We start from the raw sequence: 21,383 nt of genomic DNA, 5'->3' as shown, positions 1-21,383 counted from the left end.
AGGCTATAATTTTAACCCCTCACCAGTGAGAGAAATGTATCTATCAAATCCCGTTCATAACAGGGTGGATAAAAATCAATTACTTTTTTTTTTTTTAAATAAAAAAATAAAAATTGGATTTTTTTTAATTTAAATTGGATTTTTTTTTTAAATCATCAATAAAATACTAAATTTATCTTTCGTTTAAAAAATAAGTAACAAATAAATCTCATCACAAACATGGTAAACCTACAGTTACAGTCTCATAAAATGAATTAATGGCTCTAGTCTGTCCAGCCTAACTACCAGCTCTTGCTTCATGAAAGTTCTGGGCTTTCAGTTTCTGTTTCTCAGCAGACTAAAGTCACATGTGCAAAGACAGAGGCTGAATAGGATTGTTGTTCTGTGCATAGAAGAATATTTTCATCATTTGGTATTATTCACTCAAAGCTAAGAGATTGACTGGGAGTTGAAAAAACAGAACACCACCTGTTTCTGTTTCAGTTTCTGAATAAAAATGACAGTGGGAGTGGGAAGATAAGAGCTAGTTGTAGAAGTTTAAGGACAGCGTACGTTTAGTGTTGTGATGACTTGTCTGTTAGAGTTAATAAAATTTGAAAATTAAAAAAGAAAGTTTAAGGACAGGCGTCAGCCGGCAACTCAGGAGACTGCTGCAATTGCAAATGTAAAACATTTATGTAACATTTAAGATTTAGTTTAATAAAATATAAGTGCTATCGTGTTTGTGTGTGTGATTTAGTTCTTACCATTCCTAATGTACTGCTGCTGCATCTGCAGCTTGACACAGGTAATGAGTATTATATATATTTCCTAAATTAATAAAAATCAAGTTATCTAAAAAATTACACAAAGTATGCCCTCCTAGATGTTGTAAAATGCAGTACTGAGTTGTAAATTAACATGTTTTAGTGATCAGATTTGCACCATTGTTTAAGAAATATGTGAAGAAGTATCAGTGGGAATCTTGATTTAATAATACTAACTTGGAGACGTTGCCGACCACGATTGTTTTCTTCACATAGAGCCGTGAAGTCTCATCATTTAACAGACTGGCCTTTCGCTGGCCTGTTTTGTGAGAACTTGTAACGCCAGAAGTGTCCTGACAGGCAAAAAGAACAAAAATCAACTTTGCAAACACTGATTTCTTTGGTACTAGAAAGTGAGCTGCTGTTTAAAAAGACACCCACACAATTAAAACAAGAGACCAATAAAAAATCATTCTGAAACAGACACGCTCACTGCCCATTTTCAAGTAATTTATGTATGCAGAAAATAAACACATGGCAAAACTGAGTTTCAGCTATCTGACGTACACAATTGGCGTGGGACAATATTTTCCACAACAATTAGTTAATTTGGATGGCCACCTCAAGACACCTTAAATATACTTGATTTTCAGAAAACACTGAAAAGCAAGCCCCTTTCAGGTGTCTGAAGTTGGGAACCCAAAAATCACTAGCTGCTTTTTAAAATCTTGGCCCTGATCTCTAGAGAACCAATTCTGCCCTCTGACACTCAGAGGGCCCTTACAATTACTTCAATGGAAGTGCCATGCATCTGGTGGAAGAATTTGGCCCCACCCCAGTTAGATGTTGGTCCTATGTTGTTAATGACCATCATTCTAGATAAAGTCAGTAAATCCACAGAATAATAATATAATATAATATAATACAAACAACCTATGTGATCTTGTACCAATCTCTTATTAACTGAAAGACAAATCTACATGGAAAGATAAGATTATAATCAGGTACAGGACCAGTATGTGCTTCAGTGTCATTTGAAAGGGAACTAGAGATACTTTTCTAGACTCTGACTGGCTGAAACTGTTGTACTAAGAATATGGTAGAGCCTTCAGTAACCTGACAATCCACGTCTGCAATCAAAAGGGATTCTGTGCTGAGTTTACTGGAGAACAGACCAGCGAGATCCTTTTGTGGGAAGTAATGGGCTTACTGCAGGGTAATTGGGGGCACTCAGTCGTTAGCTGGCCACTCTCTGGCAACCAGTAACTCTCCAAAACAGGGCCAGGGACCTCCTAATTGATCAGTGGTGCTGGTCTTCCTCCCCGCTCACTCAGCATGTTAGTCCATCCTACAGTAGGCATTATTCTATTTCATGTTGGATACTCGCCAAACTACAGAACTCAATTATCTTCAATGTGTCTGCCCATCACTGGTGTGGATTAAAGAGGTTCTGCTGTAATAGAGGTTCTGATTTTTTCCTGCTGGAAATGGAGACACTCTTTACAGGATGCTTTGGCAGATCTGGATCATTTCTATTAGTCTGTATGTTATTCAACAATCGTGCGCTGGTCTAGGAGGCAATGCTGTGTAATGGTTAGGCCAGGGGGTACCAGGAATCAAAACTCCTAGGTTTCTTTGCCAGCTATTACTCCTGGGGGAAATCTAGTTACAAATGGATAGCAACTTAGGATAACTAAAATTTCCCAGCGAAGCAGCTGGGTACAGACAAGAACCCTACACAGGAGAAAGGGAGTTAATTGGGACTGCTTTTGAGGAATCTGTTTCTCTGGAGACGGGACCGTTTGCTTCTGTTCAGAGAAGAGGTCCAATTTGTTAACTCCAGGAGCAAGGGAATTAATTAGTTTCTGTACCTCTGAAGCAAGGGTGCTGACAATTGATCACGTTGAAAACAGGGGAACAGTTGGTGCTTGTAACCATGAGGAAAGGGAGTTTTTTCTCTCTCCTTCCCTTTTTGAGGGAGAAGACTGTTTGCTTTAACACCTTCAGGATGATTTAATCAATGAAGACCCACTGTCAGTCAGCACCATATTATCTGAAGACGTGTTGAGCAGGCCAAAACCTAGATACAGTAGATGATGTCTTCACAATTGCTGTAAGTGATGCAATTCCCGTAGCAACTAGAAACCAGGCAGCTGCACCACTGACAGACACATCCCAAAGGATAAGAGTCCCAGCAACATGCCAGCAAAAAGCCAACTGGAGAGACAATTGGATGCTCACTTGGATACCACACATCTGGAAGCCACAAACTTCCACCTCCCTCTCAAGGCTTCTCTTCACTGCATGGTTAATTCAAGTGTTGCCCCTAACTTGAGTTCCATTCACAAACAAAACTCTTAGCTTGAGTGTGGTGGTGCTTTTAAATCAAACTAGCTGGTCTGTTAAGGGGGACAGGCCACAGCTCCAGTTAGTACAACTGATTAGTTGCCAACCTGATCAATCTATGCAGCTTGAGTGTTATTTCACAGCGTGACCACTCTCACTTCAGCTAGGCTAACTCAAGAGAAGTTAACTTGAGTTAATTCTGAAGACACATCTTCAGTGAGTCTCCAAGATCAGCTGAGGGCAGCAGAACAAGTTGCTGGTGGGGCATAGGAGGACTCTCAGGGTATGTCTACACCGTGATGAAAAACCTTTGGTGCTGAGTCTCAGAGCTTGGATCAGCTGACATGGGCTCACAAGGCTCAAGCTACAGGTTTATACAATTGCAATGTAGAAGTTCAGGTTGGAGGTTGAATTCCGAGATCTGGGGTCTCAGAGCCCGGCCTCCAGCACAAGCATCTACAGGGCAATTTTATAACTCTGCAGCCCAAGGCCTGCCAATCAGAGTCAGCTGACCCAAGCCAGCCACAGGTTTTTATTGCAATGTAGACATATGCCCAGAGAGCAGGGCGGAGGATTCCCCCAATCATCTCAACCTCCCTCCTCCCCACCCCCGATGCTGGCCCAGCCTCCCAGGTAATTGGGAAGAACATTCTGTAATCTCACACACCTTCTGTCCTTCCTCCCACCCCCTTTACATGTCAACACCACTTCTCAAGATTCATGTTACCCGTCTGGTATTTTGGCTTGGTCTCTGATCCAGGCTGTTTGTCAATCGCTCTTCCATGTCCAGATTGCCATTGTCTTTGTCCAGGAGGAAGTCATTGTGCTGAGATAATGAGTCACTTTCTGAATGGTTAGCAGATGGAGTTTCTGATCCATGGTTAGCCGGAGATGATGATCTGGATGGCGATTCCAAGAACTTCTTGATTGAAGGATGATTAAAAACCATAGAGTCACATGTCTTGGCTCCCTGCAACAATAAAGTCCAGGCAGATCCATTATTTTTTCCAGCTCAGATAAAACTGGGGCTTTGCCAGAAAATGAAGAGCGGAGTATCAGCATACAGAAACAAAGAACCAATAGTTTATCAGCAGGCTCGCAGGTATAGCAAGCACCACAGAGATTGAAAAACTTATGACTGCTCAAGGAAAGAGGGCCAAAATTACCTACTCCAGCAATACAGCTATGTTGGTCCCAGAAATCTATCTGGTCCCTGAACTGAGCACTGCAACATACCCAGACTACTTTGCAGGATGACATTAAACCAAGACTAGCTTCTATAGGCTTGCAGGCACATACTTTCTCATAACACAGGCGATAATGTCACACTGTATATGCTGCTCAATTCCTGTGGGCAGGCAGGGTATTTAAATGCATTAGATTCTTATTCTTGATACAACTGGCATTTTGCAAAAGGGCTAAGAGACAGGCTGCATGCATCACAGCCCTGCCTGTATAAGGTAAGTAGAGGGTCAAAAGTCACGTGCTTGCTCATTCCTGCAAATCAAACCAGGCATACTAGATCTCATCTTAGATCTACCCTCCTTAACAGAGTCCCTTTATAAGCAACCTGCAAAGGATAACAATGGATTTATACCCCTCTTTTGGCTTTTATTATTATGTATAAAGATGGCCAAAGAGGTTTTTTCTTGCTTGCATTTAACCTTAAGCATATAAATCGGTCTCATCAAGGAGACAGAGACAGGGAAATGGAGTAAGAGCCTTCTGAGCCCTGAACTGAGAAGACGTAGGAGGATGGGGGTTTGAATCTTTGGGGGATGGGATTTTCAACAATGCTTAAGGGCAGTAAGGAACACTTAAGTGGTTTTGCAAAATCCCATAGCTAATAAAGCTCTTTCCTCCCAACTGTTTGTTAGGCATTTGAGTTAAATACTTGTTAATTAAAACAAACTTTTTAATTGGCAATCTGTTCCCCTCCTGAATCCTGGGCTTTGACTTCCTTGGTACTTGTGACATAATAATCCTACTAGTTCTCCAGTTATCCATACAGTATTCCATGAAAAACCTTTTGGGCCTTCTCTGTGCATCAAAGGAGCAAAAAACCAAAAACCCATTTTAACCAAACAGGTTACTTACTAATTTTCAGGAAAAAAGTTATAAATAACTGAAACCATATTTAAGTATAAACCTCAAAACCCAGCAATACTGCAGTAAGTTCACACTTTTCACACAGAAAATCTGATTTTTATTTTCAAATTATAGCAGATCAGGAGCGTTGTAAACACAATTTGCTGGAAGCTTATAGCTATTTAAAAAGTGAACAATAGTAAATTAAACTACAACAGATGGACACACTTCACTAGATGTGAAAGCAAAACTATGGCAGCTGCCTATAAAAACAAACTGGTATTAATCCTCATTTTAAAAACACTGCATGGATGGCAAAAATCTATCAGCCTCATAACACTCACAAATAAAATAAAAGTAGCTTTGGTCTAGCCAACACGCAAGTTAAACCCTTTGAGAGAAACTCCAATTAAATCAGAAATACGCATAATCTTCAGCACCCAGCACAAACTCAGAAGCTATAGAAAAAAAACTGGGGCAATAGCAGTATTTTTGTGAAGACTTCTTAAGAGTAAGAGCAACTTTTTGAAGTGAATTTAACATTTATGAAGCATGTCAGACTCAGGTAATATTGGGGAAACAAACTCTCCATCTGATAGAACAGATACAGAAAGCAGATTGGCAGTACTTCACGTGCTTCCATGTGGTGCTAGAGGGAGCACTTGAAGATCAGAAATAGCTCAGTCCTCCAGAAGAGCCAACACAGAAATCTAGAAAAAACATTCCTTCTTTCACCACCAAATTCTCTCTCCACACCAGTTCAACATGTGTTCGAAGAGGCAAAAAGCAAGGAATATTTTTAAAATAAAACTTTAAAAAGCCTTTTGGAAATGCTAACAGGATAATAGTGTAACAAAAGCAATCTCTGCTGGGTAGATCCATGAATCAGGGTATTCGCTAGGCAGGTAAGGCAAACCCAAGGTTTCCATCCACATTCCTGAAGTTTGACACATCAGTTCTATCCTTTATTAGAACTCAGATACAACATTACCCCCAATCCAAACATTAGCAATTTAAAGGTGAACTGCAAGTCAAAAACAAAACTTGAGTTAAACTCAGGCACATGTCCTGAATACTCCCACTTGCTAAATCAGAGGGGCACATGGCACGGAAGTTTTAACTAGCTGTTTCTAAATTCATTTTCTCCCATCTGTGACTTCTCCTTGGTACTCCCTGGTTCACTGCAGGTATCATTCTGTGAAGTCATAAATACAGTGGGTTGCATGTGTGAAAAGAAGGATGGTTTTGAGGTTAAGGCATTGACTGGGATTCAGGAGACCTGGGTTTCTGTTCCCAAGTCTGCCAAACTCCCTGTGTGACCTTGGACAAATCACTTAATCCTTCTGCTGCCTCAGTTCCTCATCTGTAAAATGGGATAATTCTGTCCTACTACAGAGGGTGTTGCACAGGTAAATTCATTAATATTTGTGAAGTCAGGTGTATTGATACAATGGTGATGAGCACTGTAGAAAAGACACTAAGTTTCCGAAAATAAAACATGGGTGGCGACGATGTTTCAGGGAGGTGAGCAATAGTATTTCTTGGCACAAAAGAATTCAACAGTGTATTTAAAATCTGCCTGCACTGAATGCCCCGCAGCTTATTTAGTGGCTGCACAAATTGTGTGCAACTCAGTTTCCATTTTTGTTTTGCAGTTCAGCTTCCAAGCGTTTATGATTGTACCGCAAAAGCAAAACAGGAAAGCTACACTGCAAATGAACTATGCAACCTAATTGTGCAAATATTCTCAAGTCTTATTGTTCCAAAAATAAATTTTTACCTCTCCAACTTTAAGGAGACCAGCAGAAGCATAATAATTAGCCACAATGCAGGCACGAAGCTTATCCATCATCCTCCTTGCCTCAATCAGGCGCTATAAAAAGAAGAGAAACTGTGTTATAAAGTACAGCAACTGCAGCTCTTTTCAATACTTCCTGATCCTCTAACTTATCTCCTTTTAAGATAGAGACCTTTATACCTGATCTATGACTTCAATCTCATGTTCCTTATTCTTCATTTCAACAGCAAACTGCTCTTTAATAATTGTCTCAATCTTCTGCACAGCAGCATCTCGAGCTGTTCAAAAAAGCACATTAAAATAAAAGGGAAGTCTTCAGAGGCAAGGATTTATAGTTCAATCCTAAAGCTTCTACATGGGGGAAAAAAAAGTTGAAGGGGAAAAAATGGTTTTGGTACCTAGTTGAGCACAACACAGTGGAAGGATCTCCAGCACTTAGTGCCAATTTGTTTTTATTTCTGGTCTACACCAGAACATATATATATTTTTAAAGACAAACTATCTTTTTAAAGTTGGCTTTTTTCCTTGTAAACACTGAAATGGGAGACCCGTCACTAGACACAGTTTACTACTATATCTGAAAAATAGTAAACATTCAAAGGGAAAAAAAATGAAACACACTGCAACATAGCCATTAGAATACAACAAATATATGCATCAATATACAAACACAATATGGAAATACAGAGAGTATGAGGCGGGCAGAACACCACACCAAAAAGGAAATCTACAGATGGGAAAGAGAAGTAAACTTGATTACGGCATGTGGGTTGAATCAACACTCATTTCACGCATTCCTTAAGGAAATTCATTCAGAATAGGAAGATGTGCTATAGTATGGTGAAGTAAGCTGGCTTAGTCACAGAAATGTGCTCGCAACATTTCTTTGCTCTGCAGAATGAAATCAGTATTTTCATGAATGAAAAGTCCAAAAATTTACTCTTAGATCCAATGTGGTTATGAGATTTGGCAATCCTAACAGATTTAACAAGTCATTTGAATTATCTCAATTTGAAATTGCAAGATAAAGAAAGGGTTGCTTCCCTGTTATACTCAGATGTGAAAGCCTTTCAAGCAAAACAAACTCCTGTGACAACACTCAGCGAGGGGAACACTATTTCATTTTCCTTCCTGTGAAGGACTCAGTCAGGATAAAAAGGTCAGCGTTCCTGTCCCATTTGACCAAATGGTAAAATTACTAGATCTCTTCGATGAGACTTTTGAGACCAAATTTTCCAACTTCAAGTCACATGCAAGCAACATCAGTCTGTTTGAAAACCCTTTTGTGGCTAAAATGGATAAAGTCCCTGCCTCTCTGCAAATGAAACTGACTGATCCTCAATTTAACTCATATTTAAAGGACACATTTCATGAAAAGAAACTGGTAGAGTTTTACTCTCTGCTGCCCAATGATCATTTCCAAAATCTGTGCAAATTTGCTGCGTGAATGTGAACAATTTTTGGCAGCACATACATCTGTGAACAAACTTTCTCAGTTATGAAGCTGAATAAGGCAAAGCTGCGATACCCCCTAACAAACGACTATCTGCATGCTGTAATTCAGATGAGTATCTCTCACTTTAAGCCAAACTGCAATAAACTGCTAGCTGAAAAACAACCCTAGACTTCTCAATAACTCAGAAAATGCATTCTTTATTTGAGATTAGGGAGAGGGTTATGTGTTCTTTACTGTTTTTCCCCCGTTTTCTATAATTCTGATACACGTTTTATGCACTGATTTCTATATTTGTTTTTAAATAGACAATATTGTACATAGAAACAACCTATCTAAATACATACGAAACAAGCTGAACTTAAATTTTAAACTAATACAGGTGACTTTAAATCTTATTAAAACATGTAGAATCCCTTTAGCCCACACAAGATTGTGCTTAGGCTTATATTGCCCTCCTGTGTAATAAGGTTGGGCACCACTGATAGGGAGGAAAGCATTTGAGTTTTTCAGTTCTCTTGGGACCTGTCTACTTTAAGGAAATTTGCACTACTTCAATAAAGCGACAGTAATGCAAACCCCTAATGTAGGTGTGCAAACTGGCACAAAGGCTACATCTACACTATGAGCTAGGAGTGAGATTCCCCAGCTCATGTGCACATGCCTGCACTAGCTTTCATCAAGCTAAGTGAGAGTATAAATAGCACCAGAGTCACGGTAGTATGGGTAGCTTAGTCGTACCAATTACAAACTCACCTGAAACTGGTGGGTACCCAGCACAGCTGAGCCATGCTTCCACTGGCACTGCCTGTGCTATAACAGCTAAACTGCTATTTATACTTGCGCTAGCTCTATGAGAGCAACATGAGACTGTGCACACAAGCAGGAGAACTCCTAGCTCCTAGTGTAGATGTAACCAAAGTGGGGCTTACCTTGGGGCAGCTAGCTACAGTATGTTACTTAAAAAGGCACTGGTGTAAGCCCTACTTTGTGATGGTTAAGGCTAAGATTTAGTGATGGGGTATTTTTAGTAAAAGTCACAGACAGGTCACAGGCAGTAAACAAAAATTCACGGCTCGTGACCTGTTTATGACTTTTATTATAAAAACCCCTGACTAAATCTTAGCTGCTTCCAGGGCGCTGCTGCTCTGGGATGCCCCGGGGGCCGATGGTTGGCCCCTGCTCCAAGGTCTCTGGGGATCAATTTCCGACGGCCTCCAGGGCAGTCCCTGGGACTACTCCAGCAGCAGGGTCAGCTGCTCAAGTAGCCCTGAGGTCAGCTGCACCCGCAGCTGCAGAAGTCACATAGGTTGTGGAAAATCGCAGAATCTGTGACTTCTGCGGCCTCCATGACAGAACTGCAGCCTTAGCAATGGTGCAACTCATCTATATTGGGGTTGGCTGCATTGATAGAGTAACACCAATATGAACCTTCTTAATGTAGACGGGGCCTTAGTTTTTGAAGAATTATTTTGTTCAAATTCTTAGAGGGAGCTAGATAATCATAATGGTCCATTCTGGCCTGAAGATAATTAAACTGTAGAGAAATCACTAGGATCTATTTTGTACCCTCTAGAAGCTTTTCCCTGAGAAATCTGTTCCCAGACCCTTTTAAATAAAGAAACTGTCAAGAGGGCATCCCCACAACACATAGCTGAAGAGCATCTCACTGGTATCAAGAGATGGAAAAAAAACCTTAGAATTTTTCAAAGGATAATCCCTTTGCACAGGAATACCCAGAAGGGTCACTAGCAGGTTCAAGGGCAGTCTGGATCTAATCAGGATACCTGTCCAAAATTGGTCACCTTTAAACAATTCCCTGAGATGTGGCATAAGAGACCTCTCTGCACCCTTCCTCCTCCTCCACTCTCTAATACACAACAGATTTATACTGATATTTTTTCCTTAATTTGGGTGGAGGAGGGAATGAAGAAGCACTGAGGTACACCACCTTTAGTTATTTCTCTTTAACACCCACAGAGAGAAAGTAGCATCTCTTTTTCCAAATCTGTGGCATATTTTTCCCCTCATGGTGTCAACTATAGGTAAGGCTGAGAGTCTGTCATGCAGGTCATGGAAATCACGGATTCTATGACTTTCTGCAACTTCCATGACTTCTGCAGCTGCTGCGGCCGGTATGGTTGGCTCCAGAGACTGCCCCTGCGGCTTTCGGAGAGTGGTCCCCATGAGCCTTGGAGCAGCAGGAAGCCAGGGGCAGTCAGCCCATGCCACTGGAACAGGGGGCAGCCATTAGCCCCCGGGGCCCTCCAGAACTATGGTGCCCCCAGGAGCAGCTAAGGTTTAGTCAGGGGTATTTATAGTAGAAGTCATGAACAGGTCACAGGCCATAAATTTTTGTTTATTGCCCATTACCTGTCCATGACTTTTACTAAAAAGACCCATGACTAAATCTTAGCCTCAACTATAGGGCATGGTTAAGATTGTTTTGGTAAAATATGTATACTCTGAATTGTTATACCATAGCTTGGAGCCCTTCTAACACCTTGCTGGAGATGAGGAATTAGCAGAGTCTGGGAGAGAAGCAGATCATGACCAACAGGTTTGTTTTAGAGGCCGTAATCTTGCCAAATCTCTAACAGTTAGCAAACTAACTCTTCAGATCTTTTTGAAGTTGCTTCAAAATAGGGATAAGTAACAAACAGGGTTATGTAACAAAGGAGCAATTTGCCTCCCCAGTATTTAGTGCCCATTTAACTTTAAACTGCTCTTGAAATAATCTCTTAAGAGACTAAGGCTGGGCTCTACTGTTCTGGTCTTCTGCTATTATTATTTGCATTACCATTGAGCCTAGGAACCCCAGGACCACAGTGTGCTAGGCACTGTACAAATATAGAACAATAGTTCACTGTGAAGCCAGAGACCCAATCAAACACCTTAATTTCCAGCATGACACTAAGTGCTTGATATCACAGTAAAGCACCCACACGTCAAGTTAATTTAACTTTGGATATAAAGGGCAGGATGGTCTTCTATTAATGCAATCCCAACATAGCACTATCTAGTTTTTGCAAAGCCTCAAATAGTAAGAGTTACTCTCCCTGAAACTGAAAGTTAAGAGACTTCAGCCACATTGGTGATTGAGTCCATCGAGGAAATATTGTGCCTGCAAACTGTGCTGCAGTGATCTCAAGGGTGCCCTTAACTCCAGCTGTCCACAGAAAGGTTTGCACCAGTTTAACAAAGTAGACCAGACCTGACAAGCAGCACATTCAAACTGAAGCTCAGCCTTCCTCCTTCTCCCAAGCCTCTCTCTCCTATGCTGCTTCTCCTTTCCAAGTTTCACTTCATCTGCTTCACCTACCTAAAATTATGACCATTTGTCTCCCCTTCTGCAAGAGGCAGGCCTCTAAACACAGGCTAACAGCCTTTTCTTCTCAGCTCTGGTTTGCTACCCAGTTACATCCTGTGAGCCCATGCATCGTCTGTCAGCACTGCCTAATTTCTTTACTTAGGCCCCGTCTACACCTATAATGTAGGTCAATCTAGCTACATCACTCAGTGGTGTGAAAAATATACACCCTTGAGAGACGTATAGACAGCACTAGGTCAACAGAATTCTCCCAGATTCTGTGCATTCATTATCTGCCTCCTTATCATCTGTAGTCACTGAAATGCCAATGTAATGCTAGTTCTTCTGCTCAGCTAATAGAGCTCATTGTCTGCAATTTTCCATAGGGCACAGTACATGGAGATGGTTTATATCTTCCATAAGATTCCATGACAAACAGTTCCTACCTGACTGTTCAACTGCTTTGTGACGTTTATTTGGATGTGTGACTGAAATCTCTTCATAGTCCGGATCCTTCTCCTCGATCACTCTCTTGATTCCAGACATGGTAGTTTGACTGCTTCACTGAGAGGAGAAAAAAGAATCCATGTTATTACCCATATTGACACTCAAACTGACTTCAGGTCAGCCACATGATTTAATAGGGGAAGTCTGCCCTCCAACTCGTAAGAGAGGAAAGGCTATGTTTTGAATGGCTGTTTCCCTTATTGCTCCTAGTTGTGATTTATCAAACTGCTCAGTTGTTTCAAAACTCTACTTCATTCCCATTCTGATTTTGTTATGCACTAATATACAATCCAAGAGTGCACTTCCAGATTTGTTTCTGTCTACAAACACAGGCAGTGGTACATTTTTAAAGTAAATATTATACAGGGATGGCAGGCCAGCAAGCTGAAATTATCTATCTTGCCACTGAACAGCTACAGCACTGCAAGATTATCTCATCCCTTACCTGGAGGGAACATCTTTACAAGGGAGAGCGGAGCTTACTTTCCATGCTTTTCTCCCACAAGCTAGAAAAGGATGTTCGGTACTAATTGAAGTGAACACTCCAAATCCTGTTTCCAGTCCTCTCAATCATCCAATCCTTTGTCACTGGAGTGCCTGTGCTTCCTTCAGTGTTTAGAGAACATCCAAGTTTGCCTGGATTAATTGATTAATACCCAATTCTAGTAAAACTAGAATTCTCATCAGCATGTCAATTGTCATCCTCTTTCTTTATCACCTATTATTTAGTAATTTGTTCAATGCAAGTTGATTAATTCTTTGGTATCAACAAACTGGGCAAATGTAACTGTTTTACAGGCAGTTCTAGAGCAGCTGTCAGCCACAGGGCCCCCACTGAACAGCTGACCAGCAGGAGGGCTGGAGCAGCAGCCATTAGCCCCTGCCACAGGAGCAGCAGAGGGGCTGCAGCATTTGCAAGCCCCTGCAGATCTGTTTTCTCCTCTCCCCCAGGGCATTTTTATTAAAACTCAGGGACAGGTCATGGCTTCTGTGAATTTTTGCTTATTGCTCATGGCCTGTCCCTGACTTTTACTAAAAATATCTGTGACAAAATCTTAACCTTAGGTATGAGGTAGGATGTGAATTTAAACCACATTAGGTATAACAGTATAACTCTTGGATTTAATACTTTTATTCCAGAATGAGAGGGCCTTTTCTAGTTTCACTTATGTTGCTTCGGATGGGGTTTAAACTAAGCCAAAAAAAGCCATTCTTATTCCAGAATAAGTGTTTAGTGTGAGTTATACCAGTATAACTAGAGAAGTCTCCCACATAGACAAGCTATTAGAGATCTGAAATTACGTAAGGATTTGCTTTAACATACGATTCTGCATTTCTCATTTCAATAATGTACAGTAAAAAAAATGAAATGACAACATGTATGCTTGCATCAATTGTAACTAGGTCTAAAAGGAAGCATGCCTTATCATAATCAGTTACAGCTGAGAAACATGGCTGAGCTTAGCTGCATATTTATGCCACATGCTACAATAAATATTTTGCACGTGCTTTTATTTTTTTACCTCAGAAATACCAGGAAGGCAGAGCCTGGTTTCCCCTTCCTTTGCTAGGGAATGTGTGGGAGGTCTCAAATGTGGATTTTAAACTCTCTGCCCTTTCTGAGGGATGGAGTGCTGAATCTCGAACAGCTGAACTCTGTGGCCGAAGTTCACCGGACGTTAACACAAACAGTTCAAAGCAAGTCAGAATAAAAGTGACTTTTTTCAGTGACTCAGCTTTCAAGTGGGATTTGCGCTGCCACCAGCCAAGTCGCCCTGGTGTCCTTCGAGTTTCCAGACCTTGCATTTGAAATGGAAAAAAATTCTTAGCTGATCATTAGGCCAAGAAACCGCGATGGCCCACTTGGTTCCCCTCCCCGTGCCCCTGGATGCTTGCAAACAGAGCACGACCCTCCCGCGGCCCCGCCACGCACATCACCCTTCCTGAGGCAAACGGGGCCACCTTTGTGTCTGGCCCCGATTCACTCCGGCTGCTGGGCGGGCGGGGGACATTGGGTCCCGAGGCGGCGCTCGCACAACCCCAAGCTGCCCCCACGGCAACCTCCCTGCCCGGTTAGTGACCCACCCGCACCCCACGGAGCCGGAACCGGAGCCGGGTCCGGGTGGGGCCCCCAGGCAGCGCCACACACCGCGCAGCGCAAGGCCCAGGGCGGGCGGGAGGTGGGGCGCCCCCTGGTGTCGCGCAGCGGCCCCGGGGCTATTGCCTCTGCCCGGCGTGCACCGGGGGTCGGGCAGGCCGCACCTACTGCCCCTCAGCCATGCCGCGGCCCCCGCATCGTCCCCTCGCCCTGCTGCCTCAGCCCCGCCGCCGCACGCAGCCGCCTACCGGGCTCCGCTGCTCGGCCCCGAGCGCTCAGCGCGGCCCCCGGCCACCCCGTGCAGCCGCCATCGGTCCAGCGCCCTGCTCGGCTCGGCTCGGCCCCTGCTGCGCGGAGCCCGTCACCGCGAGGGGCGGGACTCGGGAGCCGCGCAGGCGGACAGTGGCGGAGGGGAGGGGCCAGACGGCGGGCTCCGAAATGTGAGGCCTCCCTCCCTGGGCCGGGCGTGTACCGCTCCCCGCCCCACGCTCACGGCGGCAGAGGGACCGCCACCGAGCCCGGCCCTGGCTCTGGCTCTCTCCTGCCTCGCTGGGCCGCAGCTCCAGTGGAGACCCCCGGGCTGCACGGGGCAGGAAAAAGCCCGCTCAACTGGGAGCAAAATGGAGGAAGCTCCCAGAGAGACGCCGGCGGACCGTGGCCTCTGTAGGTGTTGGCTGGGCCGCCGTCTCTATGGGGCAGGGTCCTGCAAGGGATGATGCAGCTTTGTTGCAAAGCGTCATGAACCTCCAGGAGACTGATTTTTAAGGGACCCAGGAAAGTTTCTCCTTCTGGGGAGTAAACATCTTCCTGTGTGTATCACTAAGCGATCTTTGCAGCCTGGGGCTTATCCCTTTTTGAGCTCTACCTCGTTCCCTCTGGCTGAGCTGTAAACCAATGACCACCTGAAATGCTCCTTTAAACCTTTTAAAATAACTGCTCCAACCTCGCATCCAGTTGTTCCCTCTAAAAGTTGTAAATACAGCCCCGGCATTTGGGGAGAACAAGAGGAACGCAGCTGGCACAGTCTGGGGGGACTAGGACACTTGGGGATTTTTCATTTGTCTAAAAGGTGGAGTGGGAGCTAATAAGTATTTTGCTCAGAAAAGGGACCTTTGGCTTGTAAGCAGGGCTGCCAATTTGCCAAACGTGATTTTGACCTATCCTGTGTCTAATCCAGTTGTGTAGTGTTGAGTTTATCGAACCAATGGTGTGCAGTGACAATTTTAGTGGTAGCCATAAATCCCGCTATGCAGGCTGCAGCTTTGCTGGACCAGAAGGCAAGTCAAAGTAATCCATTGTTTTTTGAGGCCTGACTCTTTTTTTTTTTTTTTTTTTTTTTTAATGTTTACGGATGGCAATTCTGAAACAAACTTAAATATAAACTGAGAGCCCGTCTACACGAAAAAGTTGAGACAATCTGACTAAGTTGCTCAGGTTTTCACCCCCCGAGAGACGTCCTTAAGACAACCTAAACCCCAATGTAGAGAGTGTTAAATTGATGGTAGAATTATCCATCGACCTAGCTTCTGCCTCTAGGAGGGGTGGATTTACTACAACAATGGAAGAGTTCTTTCACCACAGTATGTCTGCACTATAGCACCACAGCAGCAATGATGCAGTTGTGCCACGGTAGAGTTTCTAGCATAGACATACCCTGACTTTCCCAAATATGCCCAGTAGTTGTCTCAAGCATATCTGTGCAAGTATGTCTGTCACTCAAATTATGTCAACACTAGAAATGCCACAGTGATGTAGTATAGGCACTTACTGCAGTGATAGAAGGGGTTCTTACATCGTTGTGGTAAATCCACCTCTCCAAGAGCTAGGTCAGCAGAAGAATTTTTCCATTGACCAAGTGGTGTCTACTCCAGTGCTTAGGTTGACTTAATTATATCTTTGAGGGCTGTGAAAAATTTCATACCCTATCCAATATAGTTAATCTGACCTATCTTTGTAGAATAGACCAGCCCTCAGTTTCTGGTCTGAGCTCTCACTCTGCCTCTTGTCTTGTCCTACACTTTCCCCAGGTTTTGCTACTGGCCTGTGACACCTCTAGCTTACAGACCTCCACAGTCTTCTCTAAAGGTTTTCTTGACCTCACATGACTTTTGCTCAGTACCGCTACTCCCCACAGTCGGTTGCATATTTTAGTTGAGTTCACATATAAAGTAACACTCTGCTTACAATATGCTGTAATTTAACACCAACCCACACATCGGGGATCAAACCTGGGACCTGTGGAGCTTAATACAGATGAGCTTCTACTTCATGAGGTAAAAGACATTTCTGTTAGCCAAGGCTGTAGCAGGTTCATCAGTCAGTAGGACACTGGTTCTCAACCAGGGCTAGGCATACCGCTGGGGGTAGGCATATGAGGTCTTCCAGAGGGTACATCAACTCATCTAGATGTTTGCCTAGTTTTACAACAGGCTATATAAAAAGGATTAGCGAAGTCAGTATAAACTAAAATTTCATACAGACAAAATGAGAAAGTAAGCAATTTTTCAGTAATAGTGTGTTGTAACACTTTTGTATTTTTTGTTGGCTTTTGTAAGCAAGTAGTTTTTAAATGAGGTGAAACTTGGGGTACGCCAGATAAATCAGACTCCTGAAAGGAAAACAGTAGTCTGGAAAGGGGGACAGAGCACCACTCCTAGCAAGCAGGAATTACATTCTCCCCTGGGCAGGGAGGTACATCTCTAAGCTTCAAAGACTTTCCTAGTTGAATTGCCTGAAATCCCCATATGGGCCACTACTTGTAACACTGACCCTTACATGCGTGTCAGCAGCGGGGATCAAACCTGGGAACCTCTAGAGCGTAATACATGATCTTCTACTACATGAGCTAAAAGATACATTTCTGTTAGCCAAGCCTGTTGCAGGCTCATCAATCTCTAGGGGATGTAGCCACTAGCGAGGGATAGAGCACCACTTTGAGCATGCAGGGGGTACAATATGTTATCCACTTATGTACAGTAAATATTTCAAGAGTTCATACTAAGGTTTTGAGAGAGACAGGGTCTGACTGCAAAAAGGGAACGCATAAAGAGAAGTCATTTTGAGAAATTGGTTAAATGAGTTTAGAACTGACAGCATGGGATGTGTTTTCTCTAAAAGGATGAGCAGCATAGACTGGATTCTTATGGAAAAGATTTACTGGGGGTAGGGGAGATGTATGATACATTTGAGATAAGGATAGTAATTTAGGTTTTCTTGCCAAGAGGAAGGGTTAGTAGAGACACCAAGCAGCACAAAAGTTTTCACCATCCATTGTCATTGCTCCAACACTCTTTTCAATTTACCTTGCTGTGATCCTGATTCTCATTCACGACCGCCTTTCTGACAGAACCAGGATTGAATATCATATGGATGGCCAACTCTTCAATCTCTGACATCTCCAAGCAAAATCCAAGATCATGAGAATTGGCCTCACTGATCTGTGATATGCAGATGATTGCATCTTCCTTGCACACACATAGGCTGATCTGCAAAGTACCCTAAATCTTTTTGCAGATGCCTATCAAAACCTAGGGCTTTCTCAACATCGGAAAAACCAAGGTACTGTACCAGCCCTCACCTGCACAAATTACTCTTCGTACTCCACAAATCACTATTGGCAGAGAACCCCTGGAAAATGTGGACCATTTCCCATACCTTGGCAACCACCTCTCCCAAAAAGCCAGCATTGACACAGAAATCAAATACAGGATCCACTATGCCAAAACATCCTTTGGAAGACTATTTAAACAAGGCTTCAATGACAGAGATCTGCAAACAGGCACCAAGATCTTGGTCTACAAGCCAGTTGTCATCTACACCCTCCTGTAGATAACATCAGCGTTCTCTCTGCAGCCAACATCAGCAGTGTAGAAGCGCAGGTCATGAAACACCAACTCTGTTGGGCTGGCACTGTGAATGCCTGACACTTGCTTCCCGAAGGAAGTCTTCTTCTCTCACTTAAGTCAGGGAGGAAGGGCTTGTGGAGGACAGCGGAAGCACTTCAAAGACATACTGAAAGTACACCTTAAAAAGGGTGGTATCAATCCAACAAACTGGGAGGCCTTGGCGCAGAACAGAACATAGTGGCACCATACCATACCCCAAGCTACAGCCCATTTTGAGAACAGATGTGCTCGTGAGGCAAAGAAGTGACAAAGAAGGAAAGAAAGGACACAACACTCTAGCCAAGAACTATGTCTTCTTCAAGATTACACCTGTCACCTCTGGGAAAATCTGCAGAGCATGAATTGGGCTCTTTAGTCACCTAAAAATTCTCCAATGAATATTTTGTGCAGACATCATCCTCGTATCGAGGGATAGCCCGAAGAAGATATGTCACGCTGTTTGGAGTGGTTCAAGATCATGAGTGCCAACCTTAGGGCAGACTGTCAAAAAGCAGGTCAAACATCCCAAACTGGTGGTATGTTCTATAATTTCACCAACCCAGTAACAAATGTGAACTCATGGGTCACTGTAACAGTTTTACCATGGAATTAGAGACAGTCCCTGTGAGCACTCCAGTCTATCTTGCCATCCAGGCAAGCTAGACTTAGTGATAAATGGTCACACCAAAAATCACAACATATTCAGCTTGCTTCAAGTCCCAAGAGACCAGTAACTTACCCCAGATCAATTTGTACCTGAGATCTCATACCAAACAAACTAAGGATTTATTAACTAGGAAAAATAAATGAGTTATTTACAGGTTAAAGCAAATAAATATATAAGCACAGATGAGTTACAATCTTATGTTCCAAAAAGTGACAGCAATGTAGTCATCTATCCTCTGAATGTCTTTTAAAACTAACCCAGGTTGATCCTGGGGATCTCTTCTTTTGTTTCTTAGCTTCAACTCTTGTGAGAGTCCAAACAGCAGATATAACCATTTCTTCTTGTGAGCATCTTTATATGCCCTTCCCCCAGAGTTCAAACCAATGAAACAGGAGGAAATGGGTAGATGGGGCAATCAACAAAGCTTTTGTCCTACAATGGCCTATTGAGTATTGATAGTCCTTCTTGATGGGCGGGTGAACCACCCTTCCTGTCTAGCTTCACAAGTACAGAGGAGGCATTTTTACAATTATAAAGCAAAATTTTCATATTCCTTATAGCATGGAATACAGACATTACAAGTAAGATTAATGCATGCAGCAACTTACAAGCATTTATAGTGTATAAACACATCTTTACATGTTTAACATCTATCTTGAACAATAGTAATACAGGGGAGCTGGTCTGGTTTCCAGCTGTGAATCTGTCAGTGTTCAGCTAACACCTATAGCCTTGGCAAGAATTGGCACATGGTTTACCAGCATCACAATATATTAAATTAACTGCATTTAAATTTCCATTTTTGTTTTGGAATTTTGTTTGGTATTTGTTTTTTTATCAATGTTTGGAAAATACAAAATATACATACATTAAAAAGATTCTTTCTTAATTACAAAGAGTACTCCCAATGAAGTCAACCAAGTTCATTGGAGCAACTGATGTGAACAAATATTCCCAGGTCAAGTTTTGTAGTTTATACCCTTTTCATCACTAATGTTATGCACATGTTTTAGTTTGGTTTTATTTTCTTCCTATTCTCTGCTTAAAAGGAAAAGGAGGGGGAAAAGGAGGGGAGCTGTTGAAATGATTAATATTGTGAGCCTACTGTTTTCAAGATTTAAGGTATCCTAAGAACTGTTCCCAGATGCCTTCACATGTATTTTCATTGCTTTATAGTCAAAAGTCTGCTCTTTCATGTGAGATTACTTCTGCCAATGCACAGCTCACTCATTTTCGGTGAGGTTTAACTCATTTTCAGTGTCCGAGTAAGGTTAATTTGGCTCTCACATGTGATGCAGGAAACATTCTGGCTCCATTGTGAAACACTGGTGCAACAGACACACTGCTGGCATGGAAAACTTTATAGTTCCCATTACAAAACATTTTTTTTAAATGCTATATACCAGAGGGGTAAAACACTTAGTCTCACACATCGCTAGAAAGCATGATTCAGGTCCACAAAAACAAATGGGAAGACTTTCTTTGATATAAATTTGGATCAGCCCCTTCATCTGCTTTTGGGTGAGAGCAGCACCACCATTTAAAATACTCCCACTGCAATATAAATGGTGTCTATTATCAACTCTGTAATAATTGACTGGATTAGCTTAGCTATGTCTTGGACTATACTGAATGTTAGGTCCCAGGCAGTGATGGAATAGTAACTTTGGAAGTACAAGCACAGTATACCCCCCTCTTGAAATATATTAAATAAAGGAAGGGAAGGTAATGATGGCTGCTTGGGTCTCAACAGAGTCCAGTGATCTGTAAAAATTGCGTTCAGACAAACATCTCTCATGTTTTTAAGTTCCAGAGGGGTAGCCGTGTTTGTCTGTATACAGCAAAAACAATGAGCGTTCTGTAGCACTTTAAAGACTAACAAATTTAATTTCTACAGGCATAAGCTTTCGTGGGCTGCAACCAACCTCATTAAATTTGTTAGTCTTTAAAGTGCTACAGGACTCTTGTTGTTTTTATTTTTCATAGTTTTTCTACTTTAGTTCAACTTCAGTAATATAACTCCCTTAACTCCTTGATCCTGGAATCAGCAGTTAAGGCAGCATCTCCCATTAGTGGATGCCCAAACTAGAGACACCTTAGGCTGAACCAAACTTAAAAAAAGTTTGCAATAAATAAGGCATTAAGGGCTAGGCCACAGAGCTACTCTTAGCCACACAGATGCAGGAAGGCAGCTGCATTTGCATCCTGGACTCTGAGGGGACGGAGTCAGGCTGCATTAACTTTTCTGTGCTCCCTCCCTCCCTCTTACTGGTGTGTGAGCGAGGACTGCAGGGAAAGCCTTCTGCCAGGAAGATAGAGGGGAAGAGGGATTCAGAAGTGAGGGGAACTCACCATCAGACTAAACAATCTGGGAAAAACTCTGCAAGAGGGATCTACATAGTTTCTTCCCTCCCCAACCAAGTCCCACCTGTGGATTCTTCCATGGGCTAAACACAACACACAAAGCAATATTCAAAAGACAAGTG

At 42.6% G+C, this 21,383-nt stretch overlaps 1 protein-coding gene across 6 annotated transcripts in view; it reads right to left on the bottom strand.

Annotated features, from left to right (window-relative positions):
- YEATS2 (YEATS domain containing 2) overlaps positions 1-14,678 on the bottom strand; it is an 89,214-nt gene extending 74,536 nt beyond the window's left edge. For all 6 annotated transcript variants that reach the window (XR_010918152.1, XR_010918153.1, XM_067538882.1 and 3 more), the window contains exons 1-7: positions 14,595-14,678; positions 13,772-14,047; positions 12,188-12,305; positions 7,159-7,256; positions 6,961-7,053; positions 3,820-4,062; positions 984-1,099 (exon numbers count right to left, since the gene is read on the bottom strand). Coding sequence is in view for 4 of the 6 variants with exons in the window: in XM_067538882.1 (XP_067394983.1) it covers positions 984-1,099; positions 3,820-4,062; positions 6,961-7,053; positions 7,159-7,256; positions 12,188-12,287 (650 nt within the window). In the remaining 2 variants the exon portion in view is untranslated. The remainder of the gene's footprint in view (positions 1-983; positions 1,100-3,819; positions 4,063-6,960; positions 7,054-7,158; positions 7,257-12,187; positions 12,306-13,771; positions 14,048-14,594) is intronic.
- Positions 14,679-21,383: the final 6,705 nt, after the last annotated feature.

Source organism: Emydura macquarii, unplaced genomic scaffold, assembly GCF_026122565.2.
Source record: "Emydura macquarii macquarii isolate MOO-44397 ecotype Brisbane River unplaced genomic scaffold, CSIRO-AGI_Emac_v2 contig_499, whole genome shotgun sequence".
Taxonomy (NCBI): Eukaryota; Metazoa; Chordata; order Testudines; family Chelidae; genus Emydura; species Emydura macquarii.
This window is presented reverse-complemented; position numbering and strand designations above follow the sequence as displayed.